The sequence below is a fragment of the Leucoraja erinacea genome, chromosome 35 (assembly GCF_028641065.1).
Source record: "Leucoraja erinacea ecotype New England chromosome 35, Leri_hhj_1, whole genome shotgun sequence".
Taxonomy (NCBI): domain Eukaryota; kingdom Metazoa; phylum Chordata; class Chondrichthyes; order Rajiformes; family Rajidae; genus Leucoraja; species Leucoraja erinaceus.
In genome coordinates, this window is record NC_073411.1 from 3,590,663 (window position 1) to 3,610,889 (window position 20,227).

Sequence of the window (20,227 nt, forward strand, 5' to 3'; positions counted from 1 at the left end):
TTCAAGTCACGTTGGGTTGTGATGCCGTCTGAGACAGGCTTGCCCGTTGGTAGTCACAGCTTCAGCAAATGATCCCTAGTGTGTAGGATAGGACTAGTGTATGGGGTGATCGCTGGTCGGCGCGGGCCGTAGGGACTGTTCCCACGTTGTATCTCCAAACTAAAGCAGAGTAAACTGACGGATGGTGCTGGAGTACAGGCTGCTTGCTGGCCTGCACGGTCTCAGTGGGCCATTTCCACACTGTGTCTCTAAAGTCTAAACTAAAACAAACTATACTAATGGAGGCAGCATTCTGGTAAAATGCAGGCAGTGTTGTGCTTTGTGTGGGTTTGCTGTTGGTGTCGTGGGTACAACACGATGTCACACTGAGGCGGATGTTGCTATTTAAGTGCATGGAGTGTTGGGAAGGATGCAAGCTACCAGCAGCCTTCCTGCAACAGAACCAATATCTACAACCTGGATACTGCCCGAGTATATTTAGCCCCTCGTGTGCAATCAGGGAGCTCCAAGTGTTTATTTATAATGGGATTATTATCACTGGGAGACAACTCTCCCAGTTGTCCTGCCGCCTGGGGCATGTTTGAGCAGAGCTCGATATCACTGGTGGTTGCAGCTAATTCAGGCTGGGTGTTGGGTCCTGATGCCTGTTACTGTAAGGACCGTAGAGCTGCTGCCTCACAGCGTCTAACATGTCCCAGGTTTGATGCTGACCACAGGTGCTGTCTGTACCGAACAACCGTTTGTGTCCGACCTCCCATTCACGATCATAAACCGGACCTCTGGTCTGCCGGGACACCAGCAACAAAGGGCAGTGGTAGAGTTGCTGCCTTACAGAGCGAGAGTCCCGGGTTCGATCCTGACAACGGTGCTGTCTGTACGGAGTTTTACGTTCTCCCCGTGACCTGCGTGGGGTTTTCTCCGGGTACTCCAGTTTCCTTCCACACTCCAAAGACGGTTAATTGGCTTTGGTGAAATTGTAAATTGTCCTGAGTGTGCAGGATAATGTACTATGCGGCATTTGCTGGTCAGCGCTGACTTGGTGGGTCGAAGGACCTGTTCCTACATTGTATCTCTAAATTATATATGGGAGCCAGGATGTCTATGCAGGGACTAAACTGTGGAGCTGGGGGACACACACACAAATGTAGGTGGACAGGATGACAATGGGGTACAGTCCAGTGTCCGTGTGCCCATCAGTCTCCTCCTCACAACGTGGGCGCTCCCCCCTCTCCCCGCCCACCTCAAGATTCCAGCATCAGCAGTTCCTCGTGTCGGCAAGCTATTACATCTGTTCTTTGTCTTTCTTTAGCCCCGTGTTTGCCCCCCCTCTGGTGTCACAGGTCATCGCAATTTGTCACTGTGCCTTATCCTTTACTTGTAAGTTCAGAAGTCCATAAGTGATAGGAGCAGATTGAGGCCATTTGACCCATCAAGTCCACTCTGCCATTCAATCATGGCTGAATTATCTTTCCCTCCTAACCCCATTCTCCTGCCTTCTCCCCATAACCTCTGACACCCATACTAATCAAGAATCCATCTATCTCTTCCTTAAATATATCCACTGACTTGGCCTCCACAGCCTTCTGTGGCAAAGTGTTCCACAGATTCACCACCCTCTGACTAAAGAAATTCCTCCTCATCTTCTCAGCAAAAGAACGTCCTTTAATTATGAGGCTATGTCCTCTAGTCCTAGACTCTCCCACTAGTGGAAACATCCCCTCCACATCCACTCTATCCAAGCTTTTCACTGTTCTGTATGTTTCAGTGAGGTCCCCCCTCATTCTGTTAAACTCCAGCGAGTACAGGCCCAGTGCCGACAAATGCTCATCATATGTTAACCTACTCATTCCTGGGATCATTCTTGTAAACATCCTCTGGACCCTCTCCAGAGCCAGCACATCCTTCCTCAGATTTGTTGCCAAAATTGCTCACAATATTCCAAATGTGACCTGACCAGCGCCTTATAGGGCCTCAGCATTACATCCCTGTTTTTGTATACAAGCCCTCTTGAAATAAATGCTAGCATTGCCTTTGATAGATATAGATAGATATGCCATTTATTGTCACTATACATGTACAATGAAATTAAAAGCTGCTCGTACTCAGTGCATACATATAATTTAGTACAAAAAACAAGAAACAGAAAACAAAAACAGAAGGGAGAAGGGGGGGGGGGGGGGATAGGTGCACAATTCTGCGGCGCTTTGCTTCCTTCACTACCAATTTGACTTGCAGATTAACTTTTTGGGAATCTTGCACCGGCACCTCTGCATTTTGCTTCTCCAATTTCAGGATTCTTTGCCAAATTTAGAAAATAATCTAAAATCATTGTTCATACCGCTGGGTTGTAAACTGCCATTGTTGATGAGTTTAGATAAAAATGCTGGAGAAACTCAGCGGGTGAGCCAGCATCTATGGAGCAAAAGAAATAGGCGACGTTTTGGGTCGAGACCCGAAATGTCGCCTATTTCCTTTGCTCCATAGATGCTGCCTCACCCGCTGAGTTTCTCCAGCATTTTTATCTACTTTCGATTTTCCAGCATCTGCAGTTCTTTCTTCAACATTGTTGGTAGGTCTGATCCTTTAACAGGCTGCATCAGGAAACTGCATCAGGAAACTGCATCAGTTACTGAAACCCAATCTATTCACCAGCGTTATGCAGTGTTGTAAACCTGTCCACCGCAAACTGATCTAGTACCTCCAATCCCACACAGTGTGGCTACATAATAGTGAGGCAGGTTTACCTCTCCCCTAACCTCAAAGGCATGCATGTACTGGGAATGCAAAGTAAAGATCTTAAAAATAGTGGAGTCAGTGGATATGGGGAGGAGGCAGGAACGGGGTACTGATTGGGGATGATCAGCCATGATCACATTAAATGGTGGTGCAGGCTCGAAGGGCTGAATGGCCTACTCCTGCATCTATTGTCTATTGTCTATAGTAACTTCCTTGACAGACGTTCCCAGATTGGGAGATGGCCATTCGGCCCCTCGGTCCTGCCCTGTCATAGGCGGGTCAGGCAGCTCCTGTCCATTTCCCTCCACAGATGCTGCCTGACTTGCTGAGTTGCTCCAGCACCTTGTGCGTTTTGCTCAAGATTCCAGCATCTGTAGTCTCTTCTCATTGAGTCTTCCAGCATGGAAACCGGCCCCTCAGCCAACTCATGCATGCCGACCTAGATACCCGATCTAAACTGGGCTCCGTTATCCTATCCAAGTACCTGCCCAAGTTGTTTAAATTATGTCATGGAGTCATACAGTACAGAACAGGCCCTTCGGCCCAACCTGCCCATGCCGACCAAGATGCCACATCTACACTAGTCCCACCTGCCGCGTTAGACCCATATCCAACCTTTCCTATTTGTATACCTGTTTTTTAATTGTTGTTATAGTACCTGCCTGAAATATCGTCTCTGGCAGCTCATTCCATACACCCAACATCCTTGATGTCAAACCCCTCTGGGTTCCCATTAAATCTTTCCCCCTTCACCTTACACCTATGTTCTCTTGCTTTTGCTTCCCCTACTCTGGGCAAAAGACTCTGCACATATACTCTGTCTATTTCCCTCACGATCCCATACACTACATCGTCTGGCGTCCGAGGCTGAGGGGAGATCTTTACTGGCGGAACAGAGATACAGCTGCTAGAGCCACTGCCTCGCAGCACCAGAGACCCGGGTTCGATCCTGACCTCGGGTGCTGTCGGTGTGGAGTTTGCACGTTCTCCCTGTGATCCCGTGGGTTTCCTCCGGGTGCTTCGGTTACCCCCCACATCCTAAAGACGTGCAGGTTTTGTAGGTTAATTGGACCTCTGTAATACTGCCCCGAGTGTGTGGGGAGTGGACGTGAAGGGGGGATAACGCACAGCTCATGTGAATGGGTGAAAAATGGTCAGTGTGGACCCGGTGGGCCGAAGGGCCTTTTTCCATACTGTATCTCAAACCTCTGTACATAAATGATGAGACGCATGGATTGGATGGCCAGCCAGAACCTTATTCCACTGTAAATGTCTAGGACTGGAGCCCATAGAAACATAGAAACATAGAAAATAGGTGCAGGAGTAGGCCATTCGGCCCTTCGAGCCTGCACCGCCATTCAATATGATCATGGCTGATCATCCAACTCATAGCTATGGGGTGAGAGGGGGAAAGTTTAAAGGAGATGTGTTTAACACAGAGGGCGGTGAGTGCCGGGTACATAGTGGAGGCAGATACCATGGTGGAGTTTAAGAGGCTTTTACATAGTTTCAGTTTAGTTTCCCTGTCAGTTTGGTTTATTGTCACTTGTCCCGAGGTACAGTGAAAAGCTTTTGTTGCGTGCTAACCAGTCCGAGGCACATGGATATGCAGGGTATGGAGGGATATGGACCATGAGCAGATAGAGGAGATTCATTTAAAATGGCTTCACGTTCGGCATGGATATCGTGGGCAGATTTGGCACAACTTACCCACACCAACTAAGAAGCCCCATCTACACGAGTCCCACCTGCCTATGTTTATCCTGTATCCCTCTAGTCCCTGCCTCAAGAGTCAAGTCAAGTCAAGAGAGTTTATTGTCATGTGTCCCAGATAGGACAATGAAATTCTTGCTTGCTGCAGCACAACAGAACATAGTAAACATAATACAGAACAGGAGATAAAATGTCAGTGTGTCTATAGACCATAGACCATATATGTACACAATAAATAAACAGATAAAGTGCAATAGACTATTAATGTTCAGAGCTTGTTTGATGTTGTGTTTAATAGCCTGATGGCTGTGGGGAAGAAGTGGGTCTTTGATGATGCTGGCTGCCTTTTTGAGGCAGCGACTGCGATAGATCCCTTCGATGGTGGGGAGGTCAGAGCCGATGGTGGACGGGGCAGTGGTCATTACTGAGTCCAGAACCAGGGGCCACAGTCTTAGAATAAAGGGGAGGTCATTTAAGACTGAGGTGAGAAAAAACTTTTTCTCCCAGAGAGTTGTGAATTTGTGGAATTCCCTGCCACAAAGGGCAGTGGAGGCCAAATCACTGGATAGATTTAAGAGAGAGTTGGATTAGAGCTCTAGGGGCTAGTGGAATCAAGGGATATGGGGAGAAGGCAGGCACGGGTTATTGATAGGGGACAATCAGCCATGATCCCAATGAATGGCGGTGCTGGCTCGAAGGGCCGAATGGCCTCCTCCTGTACCTATTTTCTATGTTTCTGCATTCAGCTAGGTCCTCTGGCAGCTTGTTCCATCTGATCTATGTACAGTTCTCCATGTCCCCACAAGGCCTCCGTTGATGTTGTCTGATCTCCAGCCGTCTCTGCTGGGAGCTGTTTGGCTTGATGTCTGATGGTCTCCTCTCGTCTCTGTCTCTCCCCCACCCCCCCCCCCCCCCCCCCCTGATGTCGCTCTACCTATGACTCACAGGAAGTGTAAAAATAGTTCTGACTAACGCTTTCTGGAAACAAACACTCACTAGAAAATCGACAGTTACAAAGCAAGTGGGAACAGTCTGGGAGTTTGACTTCCAGTGTCGTGAGTCAAGGCTGCATGTTGTGGATCACCTTAAAACACAGGAGCAGAATTAGGCCATTCAGCCCATCGAGTCTGATGCACCATTCAATCATGGCTGATCAAAGCGTGCGCAGCAGCATCTATGGAGCGAAGGACGCCTATATAGGCAACGCTGCCTATCTCCTTCGTTCCATAGATGCTGCTGCACCCACTGAGTTTCTCCAGCATTTTTGTGTACCTTCGATTTTCCAGCATCTGCAGTTCCTTCTTAAACAATCATGGCTGAGCTATCTTTCTCTCTCAACCCCATTCTCCTGCCTTCTCCCCGTAACCTTTAACGCCTATCAATCTCTGCTTTAAAATTACCCAATGTCTTGGCCTCCACCACCGATCCCACAGATTCACCACCCACTGGCTAAAGAAATTCCTCCTCATCACCATTCCAAAACGTGTGGGAAGGAACTGCAGATGCTGGTTTGCACCGAAGATAGACACAAAATGCTGGAGTAATTCAGTGGGACAGGCAGCATCTCTGGAGAGAAGGAATGGGTGACGCTTCAGGTGGAGACTAAATGTATGTCCTTTTATTCTGAGGCTGTGCCCTTTGGTCTTAGACTCTCCCACTAGCGGAAACATATAGACATCCACTCTACCCAAGCCTTTCATTATCAAGCAGGTTTCAATGAGATCTTTCCAAACTCCAGCGAATGCCGTCAAACGCTCCTCTTATGTTTACCCAATGTGGTGAACTCTTCTGACTGCCTCTGACTATCTCCCTAGTTCCTATGGTGCAGGACCTCTATTATACCCTCGTTGGGACAGTGGGACAACATAGAACTAGTGGGACAGGCAGCATCTCAACCAAGTGCTGAGAGTCAACTCCGGGGTACCATTGAAACTTACCGAATAGTGAATGGCCAGACAGAGTGGATGTGGAGAGGATGTTTCCACTAGTGGGAGAATCTAGGACCAGATGCCACAGCCCCAGAATAACAGGACGTACCTTTAGAAAGGTGATGAGGAGGAGTCTCTTTCGTCAGAGGGTTGTGAATCTGTGGAAATCATTGCCACACAAGGCTGTGCAAGCCAAGACATTTTAAAGTGGAGATTGACAGATTCTTGATTGGTAATGTTGTCTGGAGTTATGGGGAGGAGGCAGGAGAATGAAGTTGAGAGGGAAAGATAGATCAGCCATGATTGAATGGCGGAGTAGCCTCGATGGGCCGTGTGGTCGAATTCTGCTACCCTGAATTATGAACACGGAGATGAAGAGGAATTTCTTTAGCTAGAGATTGGTGAATCTGTGTAATTAGTTGCTACAGACGGCTGTGGAGGCCGTCATTAGGTGTTTTTAAGGCGGAGATTGACCGATTCTTGATTGGTAAGGGAGTTATGGGGACAAGGCAGGAGATGGAAGGATAGATCAGCTGTGATTGAATGACAGAGTAGACACGATGGGCCGAATGGCCTACTTTCTGCTCTATAGTTTGTGCTTTCCGCCCCTCTCACTGTGGAAGGACGTATTACTGGCTTACACACGCTGATTAATCTACCGACCCTCATGTCTTTGGCTTATAATGCAGTATAATGTGGATAAATGTGAGGTTATCCATTTTGGTGGCAAAAACGGGAAAGCAGACTATTATCTAAATGGTGGCCGATTGGGAAAGGGGGAGATGCAGCGAGACCTGGGTGTCATGGTACACCAGTCATTGAAGGTAGGCATGCAGGTGCAGTAGGCAGTAAAGAAAGCGAATGGTATGTTAGCTTTCATTGCAAAAGGATTTGAGTATAGGAGCAGGGAGGTTCTACTGCAGTTGTATAGGGTCTTGGTGAGACCACACCTGGAGTATTGCGTACAGTTTTGGTCTCCCAATCTGAGGAAGGACATTATTGCCATAGAGGGAGTGCAGAGACGGTTCACCAGACTGATTCCTGGGATGTCAGGACTGTCTTATGAAGAAAGACTGGATAGACTTGGTTTATACTCTCTAGAATTTAGGAGATTGAGAGGGGATCTTATAGAAACTTACAAAATTCTTAAGGGGTTGGACAGGCTAGATGCAGGAAGATTGTTCCCGATGTTAGGGAAGTCCAGGACAAGGGGTCACAGCTTAAGGATAAGGGGGAAATCCTTTAAAACCGAGATGAGAAGAACTTTTTTTTCACACAGAGAGTGGTGAATCTCTGGAACTCTCTGCTGCAGAGGGTAGTCGAGGCCAGTTCATTGGCTATATTTAAGAGGGAGTTAGATGTGGCCCTTGTGGCTAAAGGGATCAGGGGGTATGGAGAGAAGGCAGGTACGGGATACTGAGTTGGATGATCAGCGATGATCATATTGAATGGCGGTGCAGGCTCGAAGGGCCGAATGGCCTACTCCTGCACCTAATTTCTATGTTTCTATGGTTGCTGATCGAAACCAGAGCACCTGGAGGAAACCCATAGAGACAACATGCAAACACCACCCCTAGTCAGGATCCAACCCGGGTTTAGTTTAGCTTAGAGATACCGTCTGGAGACAGGGTTCTTCGGTCCACGGAGTCCATGCCCACCACCTATCACCGGATCATGCTAGTTCTATGCCATCCCACTTATCTATCCACTGCCTACACAATAGGGACAATTTACAGAAGCCAACTAACCTACAAACCCTCATGCCTTTGGGATGTGGGAGAAAACCCATGCGGTCACAGGGGGAACATGCAAACTCCAAACAGACAGCACCCAAGGTCAGGATGGAGCCTGGGTGTGTGGCGCTTGTGAGGCAGCAACTCTACCGCTGTGCCACCTGTCACCCAGCGCTAATACCTTGCATACAGGGGTTGCCTGAGGCAGGGGTGGGTGCCAGTACTGAACGTTTATCCTGTGCACCTGCGACTGTAGGTTTTAATGTCCTTCAGGTCAAACAGGTCAAAGGCTGTTCTTTCAAGCTGCGGGTCTATCATTCCCAGTGCAAAGGTTCTGGGTCAAAATGGGAATCGATTCCACGATTTTGTCGAACATATAAAGGTACATAGTACATTTCAAAGACATTTGGACAGGTATATGGATAGGAAAGATTTAGAGGGATATGGAGCAAATGTGAGCAGCTGGGACTAGCGTAGCTGGGACATGTTGGTCAAGTTGGGCCGAAGGGCCTGTGTCCACGCTGCTTGTCTCTATGAGTATGTGAGGTCAGGCAGGCTGGGACCTCATTCCTTAGAGCACAATTCGCTGTGTAGTGTAGGTGGGACATCTTGGTCAGCATGGGCAAATTGGGCCGAAGGGTCTATTTCCGTGCTCTATGACATTTATGATTTCATTTTATTTGGTTATTCCCACAAGGAGACTAAAACCTCTGACAGGCAGCATTTGACAGAGCCAGGCACTGCTCGGCATTATTATTTGATTACAATTCTGTTTGAGAAAGCGTAATTGATAGTAAAAGGATTAATCACGAGTCTGGCTGACATCACCCACATCTAGCTTTGAGAACATGTATTTCATTATGTGCTGTTCTTGTCTTGTATTGCATTAGCCTTAAGCAGAGTTTAAATTATGAAAGGGCCCAGCGGTACTTTAAATTAGGTGACAACAGCTGAGGGATGGGTGGTGGATTCAACGTTGAAGGCCATGGAGAGAGTGGATGTGGAGAGGATGTTTCCACTAGTGGGAGAGTCTAGGACCAGAGGTCATAGCCTCGGGATAAAAGGACGTTCCTTCAGGAAGGAGATGAGGAGGAATTTCTTTTGTCAGAGGGTGGTGAATCTGTGGAAATCTTTGCTACAGAAGGCAGTGGAGGCCAAGTCAGTGGATATTTTTAAGGCAGAGATTGATAGCTCCTTGATTAGTATGGGTGTCAGAGGTTATGAAGGGAGAAGGGAGGAGAATGGAGTTAGGAGGGAGAGATAGATCAGCCATGATTGAATGGCAGTGTAGACTTGATGGGCCGAATGGTCTAATTCTGCTCCTATCACTTATGAACATGAATTTAGTCCTCTCCGCCATTTGAGGACCAGGCTAATAGTACTTTGATGCTTGGAGCATCTGCCCCTCTTCATCTCCATCTTTACTCCATCGATCTGTCCATTAAACCCCCTTCGCCTGTAGTAACTGTCCCGACCCGAAACATCACCAACCCATGTTCCCTGGAGATGCTGTCTGACCCGTTGAGCTACTCCAGCACTTCGTGTCCTTTCTCAACAACGCTGGATTGGATGACTTGAGTTACACGGAGAGATTGGACAGGTTGGGTCTTTTTTTCTGATGCAAAATGCTGGAGTAACTCAGCGGGACAGGCAGCATCTCTGGAGAGAAGGAATGGGTGACATTTCGAGTCGAGACTGAAGAAGGGCGGGACAGTGTGGGTGGGCCTTTCTCTGTCTCACCCACTCCCCTGACATCAGTCTGAAGGGGCACAACACGAAATGTCACCCATTCCTTCTCTGCAGAGATGCTGCCTGTCCCGCTGTTACCCCAGCATTTTGTGTCTATCTTCAATTTAAACCAGCATCTGCAGTTTAGTTTATTTGTTTAGAGATACAGCGCAGAAACAGGCCCTTTCGGCCCACCGGGTCCGCGCTGACCAGTGATCCCTGCACACCCACCAGGGACATTTTTTACATTTACCAAGCCAATTAACCTACAAACCTTTAGGTCTTTGGAGTTTGGGAGGAAACCGAAGATCTCGGAGAAAACCCATGCAGCTCACGGGGAGAACGTACAAACTCCGTATAGACAGCACCCATAGTCGGGATCGAACCTGGGTCTCTTGCGCTGCATTCGCTGTAAGGCAGCAACTCTACCGCTGTGCCACCGTGCAGCCTTTCCTACGCATTGGGTCTTATTTTGGGGGCAAAAGGAGGCTGAGGGGTGACAATACTGAGGCCTATAAAATTAGGAAAGGCATTAACAAGGTAGATGGCCAGTGGTTGGCGACTCTAAAACTGAAGGCCATCGACTTGAGGTAATGGTGAGGGGTTTTGTTGTAACTCAGCGGTCAGGCATCATCTCTGGAGGACATAGACTGGTGACATTTCAGGTCGGGATTCTGAAACATCAGATCGGATCAGGTCACCTGTCCATTCCCCTCCACAGATACTGCCTGCCCTCTGGAGTTACTCCAACACTTTGTGTTTTGCTCAAGATGCCAACATCTGCAGTTCCTTGTTGCCCGTCAGCTGTATCAGTTGCCCGACAACTGCATTTCGTTGTCTCTGTACTGTACACTGACAATGACAATTAAAGTTGAATCTGAATCTGAATCTGAAGCTGAATCCCCCTATTGCTTGCCAGACTTTGTCCAGCCCCCCTCCCCCCAGCTTCCCCTGCACCCCCTACCACAAACAGTCTGAAGAAGGGGCCTGGCCCGAAACACTGCCTGTCTATTCCCTCCGCAGATGATGGTGATGGTACTTTATTGTCATTTGTACCTAGCTAGGTGCAGTGAAAGACTTTGCTTTTGCATACAAAGTACACACAAGAGTCGCCACTAAGACCCTCAAAATGTACTCATCCATTCTCCACCCCCCCCCCCCCCCCCCCCCCCCCTCCCCCCCCCCCCTCGTACCCCCCCCCCCCCCCCCCCCAACCCCATGGCAGGTCCCCTTTTGTTCTCCGTGGCCCACCCCCCCACGCAGGGTCCCTGTTTGATCTCAGCGGTGCGACTCTCGCCTGCCTGACCCGTTGAATTACTCCAGCTTATTGTGTCTATCTTCAGTGTAAACCAGCACCTGCAGTTCCTTCCTACACGTATCACAGCCGCTTTTCAAAATAGAGAAATTCATGAAACAACCTTCAAATGTCCCTCAGTCACACCCAGCCAATGTGATGGGCAGGCTCAAGGAACTGCAGATGCTGGCTTACCATAAAAAGACACAAAGTGCTGGAGTAACTCAGCAGGTCAGGCAGCATGGCTGCATGGTGGTGCACTGGCAGAGTTGGTGCCATACAGCACCGGGTTCAATCCTGACTATGGGTGCTTGTCTGTGCGGAGTTTGTACGTTCTCCCCGTGACCTGCGTGGGTTTTCTCTGGGTGCTCCGGTTTCCTCCCACACTCCAAAGACGTGCAGGTTTGTAGGTTAAATGGCGTCTGTAAATTGTAACTTGTCTCCTAGTGTGTGTAGGATAGCGTTAGTGTGTGGGGATTGCTGGACTGTGTGGACTCGTGGGCTGAAGGACCTGTTTCCGTGCTGTATTTCTAAACTAAACCCAACTAAACTAATGAACATGATAATCCAGCTGCAGTACAATGTGTGTTTTTAAAATGTTGTTGGAGGATCAAATGGAATCGCTTTGAATTTTTTTTACCACGCAAATTTTTCAGCTTGAGTTTTTTGATGCACAAAAACTTTATTATGATTTTCAGCTAAGATTATCAATCTTCGGGAGTTTTGCTTATAATATACAATACAGGGACCTCGTGTTTCACTGTCTTTTTACTTACCGTATGCATTTTTGAAACAGCGTGAAGATAGACACAAAAAGCTGGAGTAACTCAGTGGGTCAGGCAGCATCTCTGGGGAAAAGGAATCGGTAATGTTTCGGGTCGAGACCCTTCTTCAGACTGAGAGTCAGGGGAGAGCCTACTGAAATTGCATGCTTGTTCCATTAAAACCAAAGCTTGATTTATGCGCTGGTTATTTTTGGAATAATGCTCCCAAATTTACTGCTGACAACTGAGTTACTCCAGCTTTTTGTGTCTATCTTACGAGAACGTGAATGCCTTGCTTTCTCAAATAGAAGGGGGATAGTGGCTGGAATAATGATGTCCCTCAGCAATCTTGAATGCAGAATTCTGTGGTGTATTGTGGCCTTTGGTGAATTTTAGTTTTAGAGGTTCAGTACGGAAACAGGCCCTTCAGCCCACCGAGTCCATGCCGACCATCCATCACCCATTCCCACGCTGTCACAGAGAGAACGTGCAAACTCATACTCAGGCAGCATCCGAGGACAGGATCGAACCAGGAACTCTGGCGCTACGAGGCTTGCTACTACAACACGGCACTCGGAGATCAAATATCTTTCTCAGCATACCGTAACTCAGCATTATTCAAGTTATTGCCTTTATCATGTATCTGTACACTGTGAATGACTCGATTGTAATTGTGGAATTGAGGCGGCACAGCGGTAGAGTTGCTGCCACACAGCACCAGAGGCCCGGGTCCGATCGTGACTATGGGTGCGGACTCGGTGGGCTGAAGGGCCTGTTTCCGCGTTGTATTTCTAAAACTAAAACAAAAAAAATCTTTTTGCTGTACCTTGGTACACGTGACAATAAACGATACTAAACTCGCTGTCAACCACGGACATGCATGGATGTGAAAAGATTGGCTCACGGTGCCATTAAACTGCTTTAAAACAAAATCCTTTGAGGCTTTTTAAATGCAATACAGCAGGAAGAGTTGAGAGTGTTTGACTTCCGATCCCCCAGTGTGCAGTGACGTCAGCCTGCAGGGCGAAGGCAGCCCAGAATCTTAATGGGGCAGCACTCTGAGACCTGTTTGCTGCATGGCAGTACATGGCGGTGTGGACTCATGCCATCCACACCGGTACTGCCCCTCCACATCCACCTTCAGACGACTGAAAACCTCCTCATTGTACTCTCCAGCGGCTCTGCTCAAAATGGGGCATGTGGAAAAAGCACATTGAAAATCAAAGGAGAAATCAGAAGTGACGTGGAGGGAAGAGCAGTCTCAGTGGGATTTCACGGCGAATACATTAGTTTAGTTTAGAGAATCAGAGCGGAAACAGGTCCTTCAGCGCACCAAGTCCACGACGACCAGCGATCCCCGCACGCTAGCTTCTATGTGTGGCTTCTATGACTCTACGGTGCTAGTTTTGCAGAGACTTGGCCCTTGAGTTTGTTTGGTGAGGTTTGATACTGCCTTTGGTCATGGGCTCTGTTTTGGTGGACGATGAGATGGGGATTCAGAGAGGGTAAGAGCAGAGGAGAAGTGGAAAATTGTTGTTCCTTAAATGCCCCTAGTGTGTACGGTGGGGGGGGGGGGGGGGGTAGGAGTAGTGTAAAGGGGTGATTGTTGGTCAGTGTGGACTCAGTGGGCCGAAGGGCCTGTTTCCATGCTGTATCTCTAAATTAAACTCAATTAAACGAAACATAATGCATTGTTTAAGAAAGAACTGCAGATGCTGGAAAAATCGAAGGTAGACAAAAATGCTGGAGCAACTCAGCGAGTGAGGCAGCATCTATGGAGCGAAGGAATAGGTGACATTTCGGGTCGAGATCCTTCTTCCCAAACAAAATGGTCGGATGTTAGGATGCACACTCTGTCTGTCGATGGTCATACACTGAGCCACCTCTCTTCCCTCCACAGCCTGGGCTCAATGATAGGTGCAGGGCAATGTTTTTAACACAGAGAGTGGTGAGTGCCGGGGGTGGTGGAAGATACAACACAGGAGTATAAGAGGCTTTAGATAGGGGAATGCAGGGAATGGAGGAACATGGATAATGGGCAGACGTAGGATAGGTATAGCCACCAAAATCCGATCAAGGATAGTTCGAGGGTCACCAATGAAGTAGATAGTAGTTCAACACTGCTCTCTGGTTGTGGTAGGATGATTCAGTTGCCTGATAACAGCTGGGAAGAAACTGTCCCTGAATCTGGAGGTGTACGTTTTCACACTTCTACACCTTGTGCCTGATGGGAATGGGGAGAGGAGGTAGTGGCCAGGGTGCGACTGGTCCTTGGTTATGCTGCTGCCCATGCCGAGGCAGCGTGAGGTATAAATGGAGTCAATAGAAGGGAAGTTGGTTTGTGTGACGGTCTGGGCTGCCTCCACAATTCGCTGCAATTTCTTGCGCTGTTGGATGGAGCTGTTCCCAAACCAAGTGGTGATGCCATCCCGATAAAATGCTTTCTACGGTGAGATTTGTCAGGGACATGCTGAACTTCCTAAGCCTTCTGAGGACGTAGAGGTGTTGTTGGTTGTTGCTTCAATGTGGGTGTGATCCAAGTTGTTGGTGATCTTGACATCTTGGTGTTTGAAGTTTTCTACCAGTGCCGTCAATGCAAACTTTAATGCCGTTAATACCACCTGATCCAGGCATCATTCTGGTAAACCTTGTCTGCGCTCGCACATGTACACACATGCACCTAGATGTATGTAAACAAACCAACATGGACATGGAGCTTAGAGCATGGAACAGGATAGCACAGGAGTGGGCACCTTGGACCACAGTGTTTGTGCAAAAGATTATGCCAGGTTCAACCAATCCCATCTGACTGGTCCCTCCATTCCCTGCATATCCTTGTGCCTATCTAAAAGCTTCTTAAGCACCACTCCAGACAATTCCTGTACAAATGAGCATGCATGTTCAGAGTTCGCAGGAGGCCCATGTTTTGTGGGGTAGAGAGGGCACGACGCCAACAGCACCCGCTGAGTCCCTGCTGCTCAATAAACTTCACCTAAACAGGTGCCTGGCAAAGCCGCCGCCCAACCCAGCCAGATCCGGCAGTGGGCTGCTGCAAACTCACCATGTTTACTGATGTCAATATTTATTTAAACCCCCCTGCACTCCTCTCACAACTTCACACTTCCTCCCTCAGCCCCAAGTGGGAGTTTTATGAAAAGACAGTGGTGTTCAAGTAATCGCAGTGTTCAGTCAGTTTTAGTTTTAGAGATAGGGTGTGGAAACTGGCCCTTCAGCCCATCTAGACTCATACAACACACAAACTGGCCCTTCAGCCCATCCAGACTCATACAACACACAAACTGGCCCTTCAGCCCATCCAGACTCATACAACACACAAACTGGCCCTTCAGCCCATCCAGACTCATACAACACAAACAGGCCCATCAGCCCAACTTGTCAATGCCAAGCAAGATGCTAATCATATATTCCCGCATTTGATCCCCATCCTTAACTGAAGGAAGATTGACTGAAAAAAACAGCATGGAAACAGGTCCTTTAACCCGCCGAATTAATCCATGTTGACCGCCAATAGTCTGAAGAAGGGTCTCGACCCAAAACGTCACCCATTCCTTCTCTCCAGAGATGCTGCCCGACCCGCTGAGTCACTCCAGCATTTTATGGTTAAGATTAATCCCACTGTTAAATGTGAACTGATTTCTTGGCCTGTGCCGAACCTGTGTTTCAGTTCAGTTTTAGTTTATTGTCACGTGGAACGAGGTACAGTGAGAAGCTTTGTTGTGTGCTAACCAGTCAGCAGAAAGACAATACATGATTACAATCGAGCCATTCACAGTGTGCAGATACATGATAAGGGTATAACGTTTAGTGCAAAATAAAGCCAGTAAAGTCTGATTAAAGATAGTCCGAGGATCATCTATGAGGTGGATAGTAGTTCAGGACTACTCTCTGGTTGTGGTAGGATGGTTCAGTTGCCTGATGACAGCTGGGAAGAACCTATCCCTGAATCTGGAGGAGTGCGTTTTCTGGATCTCTGGAGAACATGGATCGGTGACGTTTCGGGGTCAGGGCCCTTCTAAAGGCCCATGCAAAACATCACCTATCCAAGATCTCCAGAGATGTTACCTGACCCGTTGAGTTACTCCAAAAGTTTGTTTCCATCTTTTGTACCTTTCCAGTGTCAGCTTCATAAAAAATTGAGTTATTTTGGCCTTAAAGGCCTGTTGTCCTGGCGATGGCCCTGGGTCGGAGTTCAGGGGTCGGCCTGGCCTGGCGATGCTGTCGGTGACCTCCACTGCCGCTGCAGGCTACGTCCGATCCGCGCGCTTGTCCCCGCCCTCTGTGGGGCCTCCAGCGGGGCCCAACCCACGTGGTCTCCCCCGGTTGCTGCGGGGCCTCCAGCGGCCCACTCCTCTCCACCCACACCTCGACCCTCGTCTCCCACGGCCACCGCTCCCCTCACATGTGTTGAGACACTTTCCTGAGCTGACCACAGAACATTAGAGCTTCTCCAGGGCACGGGAGGTGAGCCTAGAGTCTGCTCACACGCACCCATCCTCCCACCTCTGTCCGCGGCTGCCATCTTGCTTGTCATGTACCCGCCCCCTGCTCACCTATTTGCTCTCACTCTCTCTGCAGATCACCAGAAGTTGGAGCGGGAAGCTCGAATATGTCGACTGTTGAAGCACTCCAACATCGGTGAGTGGCGAGCCAGTGGATATGTGTGTTCATGGGCTTGTGTGTGTGTGTGTGGGTGTGTGTGTGTGTGTGTGTGTGTGTGTCATGGGCTTGTGTGTGTGTGCGTGTGCGTGTGTGTGTGTGGGTGTGTTCATGGGCGTGTGCGTGTGTGTGCGTGTGTGTGTGTTCATGGGCTTGATTGTGTGTGTGTGGGCATGGTGTGTGTGTGTGTGTGATTGTGCATGAGCGTGTGTGTGGGTGGGGTGTGGATGGGGGAGTATGCATTTATGTGTGCAGATATGTGTGCGTGGCCTGCATATGTGGATGGGTGTGTGCTCACATGTGATGTCTGAGTGGGTGTGTGTGGGCGTGTGTGAGTGGGGGTGTATGTGTTTGTGTGTGTGCAGATTGTGTATGCAGGGTGCGCGCGTGTGTATTTTTACACATGAGGGTGCTTACCTGTGTGTGAGTGTGCATGTTTTGGGCATGTGCACGCTTGTGTATGTGTGGGTACGCGTGTGTGTGTGCATGTGTGTATACATTCGTGTGAGTACGTGTGAGTGTGTGTATGTGTGAAGATGATACTTTATTGTCACGTGTACCTAGCTAGGTGCAGTGAAAGTCTTTGTGCACACAAGTGTCGCCATAAAGACGACAACAAAGTTTCCTGTGTGTGCGTGTCCGCTTGTGTGTGCCCTTGTGTGTATGTGTGTGCCCGCGTGTGTGTGTGTACATGTGTGTGTGTGCCCCTGTGTGTGTGTGTGTGTGTGTGTGCCCGCATGTGTGTGTGTGTGTGTGTACATGTGTGTGTGTGCCCGCGTGTGTGTGTGTGTGCCCGTGTGTGTGTGTGTGTGTGTGTGCCCATGTGTGTGTGTGTGTGTGTGCTCGTATGTATGTGTGTGCCCGTGCGTGTGTGTGTGTACGTGTGTGTGTACATGTGTGTGTGTGTGTGTGCCCGTGTGTGTGTGTGTGTGCATGTGTGTGTGTGTGTGTGTGTGTGTGTGTGTGTACATGTGTGTGTGTGTGTGTGTGTGTGTGTGTGTGTATACGTGTGTGTGTGTGTACATGTGTGTGTGTGTGTGCGTGTGTGTGTGTGTGTGTGTGCCCGTGTGTGTGTGTACATGTGTGTGTGTGCCCGAGTGTGTGTGTGCCCGTGTGTGTGTGCCCGTGTGTGTGTGTACGTGTGTGTGTGTGCCCGCGTATGTATGTGTGTGTGTGCTTGCCCCCAGTGTGCCACTTTGCCTTCTTGCTGCGGCTGTAACCACATGTAACATTGGTGGAGGTGCCTCCATAGCTGTGCCGCATTGTTACTGCGCTGAGTTACGGTGCTCTGCAAACAGCCTGCGCATCGGTGCGCTGGTGCCAGCACGGCAGGTAGCGCTGCTGCCTCGCACCTCCAGAGTCCCAGGTTCGATCGTGGCCACCGATGCTGCCTCTGCAGAGTTTGCATGTTCTCCTGTAACCGTGTGATCTTCCATCCACGTCCCAGAGATGGGTAAATGCGTGGGCATTTGAAGACAATAGATTGCCCTTGGTGGAGGTGGGCAGTTGAATGTTGATGGCGTTGTGAGAGAGAATCGATGTCCCGGAAATAGGATGGAGGCTGCATGGAATTGGACTGATTGTGATTGCTCTAGGAGCTAGCATACTCGATGGCCAGAATAGCCTCCTCCTATGTCATGGATATCTGAGGTCCTTTATGTGGAGCCAGGTTGGACATGGGGGAGTCAAGAATCAGGGGCCACAGTTTAAGAATAAGGGGTAGGCCATTTAGAACAGAGATGAGGTAAAACGTTTTCACTCAGAGTTGTGATTCTGTGGAATTCTCTGCCTCAGGCAGTGGAGGTAGAGAATTCCTCAGGGAGCTAGACAGGGCTCTTAAAGATAGCGGAGTCAGGGGATATGGGGAGAAGGCAGGAACGGGGTACTGATTGTGGATGATTAGGGGACATCTCGGGGAGTTGCAGGCTACTAACTACATTTCACAAAACGATCGGGAAGGCCTTGAACTACAATGAGGGGGAATATATAGCCTGTGGTTAGAGTCATAGAGTGATACAGTGTGGAAACAGGCTCAACCTGCCCACACCGGCCAACATGTCCCAGCTACACTAGTCCCAGCTGCTGTGCTTGGTCCATATCCCTCCAAACCTGTCCGATCCATGTACCTGTCTAACTGTTTCTTAAACGTTGGCGCACTGAGTCCAGGCTGACCAGTGACCCCCCACACTAAGACTATCCGACACACACTCGGGACGGTTTACAATTTTACCAAAGCCAATTTCACCTACAAACCTGTACGCTTTTAGAATGTGGGAGGAAATCGGAGCTCCCGGAGAAAACTCACGCAGGTCACGGGGAGAGCGTACAAACTCTGTACAGATAATGCCCGCAGTCAGGATCGGACCCAGCTCTCTGGCGCTGTGAGACAGCAACTCTACCACCGTGCCGCTCCACCTAGGGTTAAACTGGAAGAAGGACAACAGAATAGTTGTGTAGAGGTAATTGATGGTGCAGGTGACGAGTGCTGGAACACATTATCTGTTGAGTCAGTTCCGCGCATGGAGTTGGATGACTTGTGAGAGGGGACTTGGACAGGGAATGACTCAGACTGTGCGACATGCTGGAATCTATTATTAAAGATGTGTTAGCAGAGCCTTGTGCAAACAATAACAGGATGACACAGTCAACGTAGATTTATGAAGTCAAAGCTCGGTTGAATTATTTTGTGTGTGAGATTGTGACTGCTCGGATAGATGAGGGTGAATCTGTATCTATGGGGCACCAGGACTTTCAAAACCCAATGCCCAATCATGGGTGGCACGGTGGCGCAGCGGTAGAGTTGCTGCCTTACAGCACCACAGGCCCGGGTTTGATCCCGACTGCGGGCGCTGTCTGTACAGAGTTTGCACGTTCTCCCCGTGACCTACGAGGGTTTTCCCTGGGTGCTCTTGTTTCCTCCCACACTCCAAAGACGTACAGGTTTGTAGGTTAATTGGCTTGGTATAATTGTAAATTGCAAATGGCAGGAACGGGGTACTGATTGTGGATGATCAGCCATGATCACAGTGAATCTGGGTGCTGGCTCGAAGGGCCGAATGGCCTACTCCTACACCTATTGTCTATTGTCTGTTGTCCCTAGTGTGCATGGAATAGTGTTAGTGTGTGGGGATCGCAGGTCGGTGCGGTCCTTCCAAAATGTCAATGACCACAAAGCTCCAGGGCCGGACGATATTCCAGGGCGGGCTCTCGGGGCATGCGCTGATCAACTGGCAGAGGTGTTCACCAACATCTTCAACCTCTCCCTGAGTCAGTCTGTGGTTCCAACCCCCTTCAAAGCATCCATCATTGTTCCTGTTCCAAAGAAGGCAATCATCTCCTGTTTAAATGACTACCATCCTGTCACACTGACACATCATGAAGGGCTTCGAGCGACTAGTCAAAACTCACATCTGCTCCTCTCTCCCTGACACCTTGGACCCTCTATTCAGTTTGCCTATAGACCAAACAGGGCCATGGACGATGCCATCGCCATGGCAACTCACACTGCGCTCACTCACCTGGCCAAAGGGAATACATATGTGAGAATGCTCTTCATTGGCTACAGCTCGGCATTCAACACTATCATTCCCTCAAAACTCATCCCCAAGCTCCTTGATCTTGGACTGGAGACCTCCATCTGCGGCTGGATATTCG

The 20,227-nt window shown here is 49.0% G+C and overlaps 1 protein-coding gene across 50 annotated transcripts in view; it reads left to right on the plus strand.

The window, feature by feature from the left end:
- Positions 1–20,227, plus strand: part of LOC129713199 (calcium/calmodulin-dependent protein kinase type II subunit beta) — a 264,536-nt gene that overhangs the window by 54,908 nt on the left and 189,401 nt on the right. For all 50 annotated transcript variants that reach the window (XM_055662057.1, XM_055662062.1, XM_055662074.1 and 47 more), the window contains exon 3: positions 16,493–16,552. In XM_055662057.1, the coding sequence (XP_055518032.1) occupies positions 16,493–16,552 (60 nt within the window). The remainder of the gene's footprint in view (positions 1–16,492; positions 16,553–20,227) is intronic.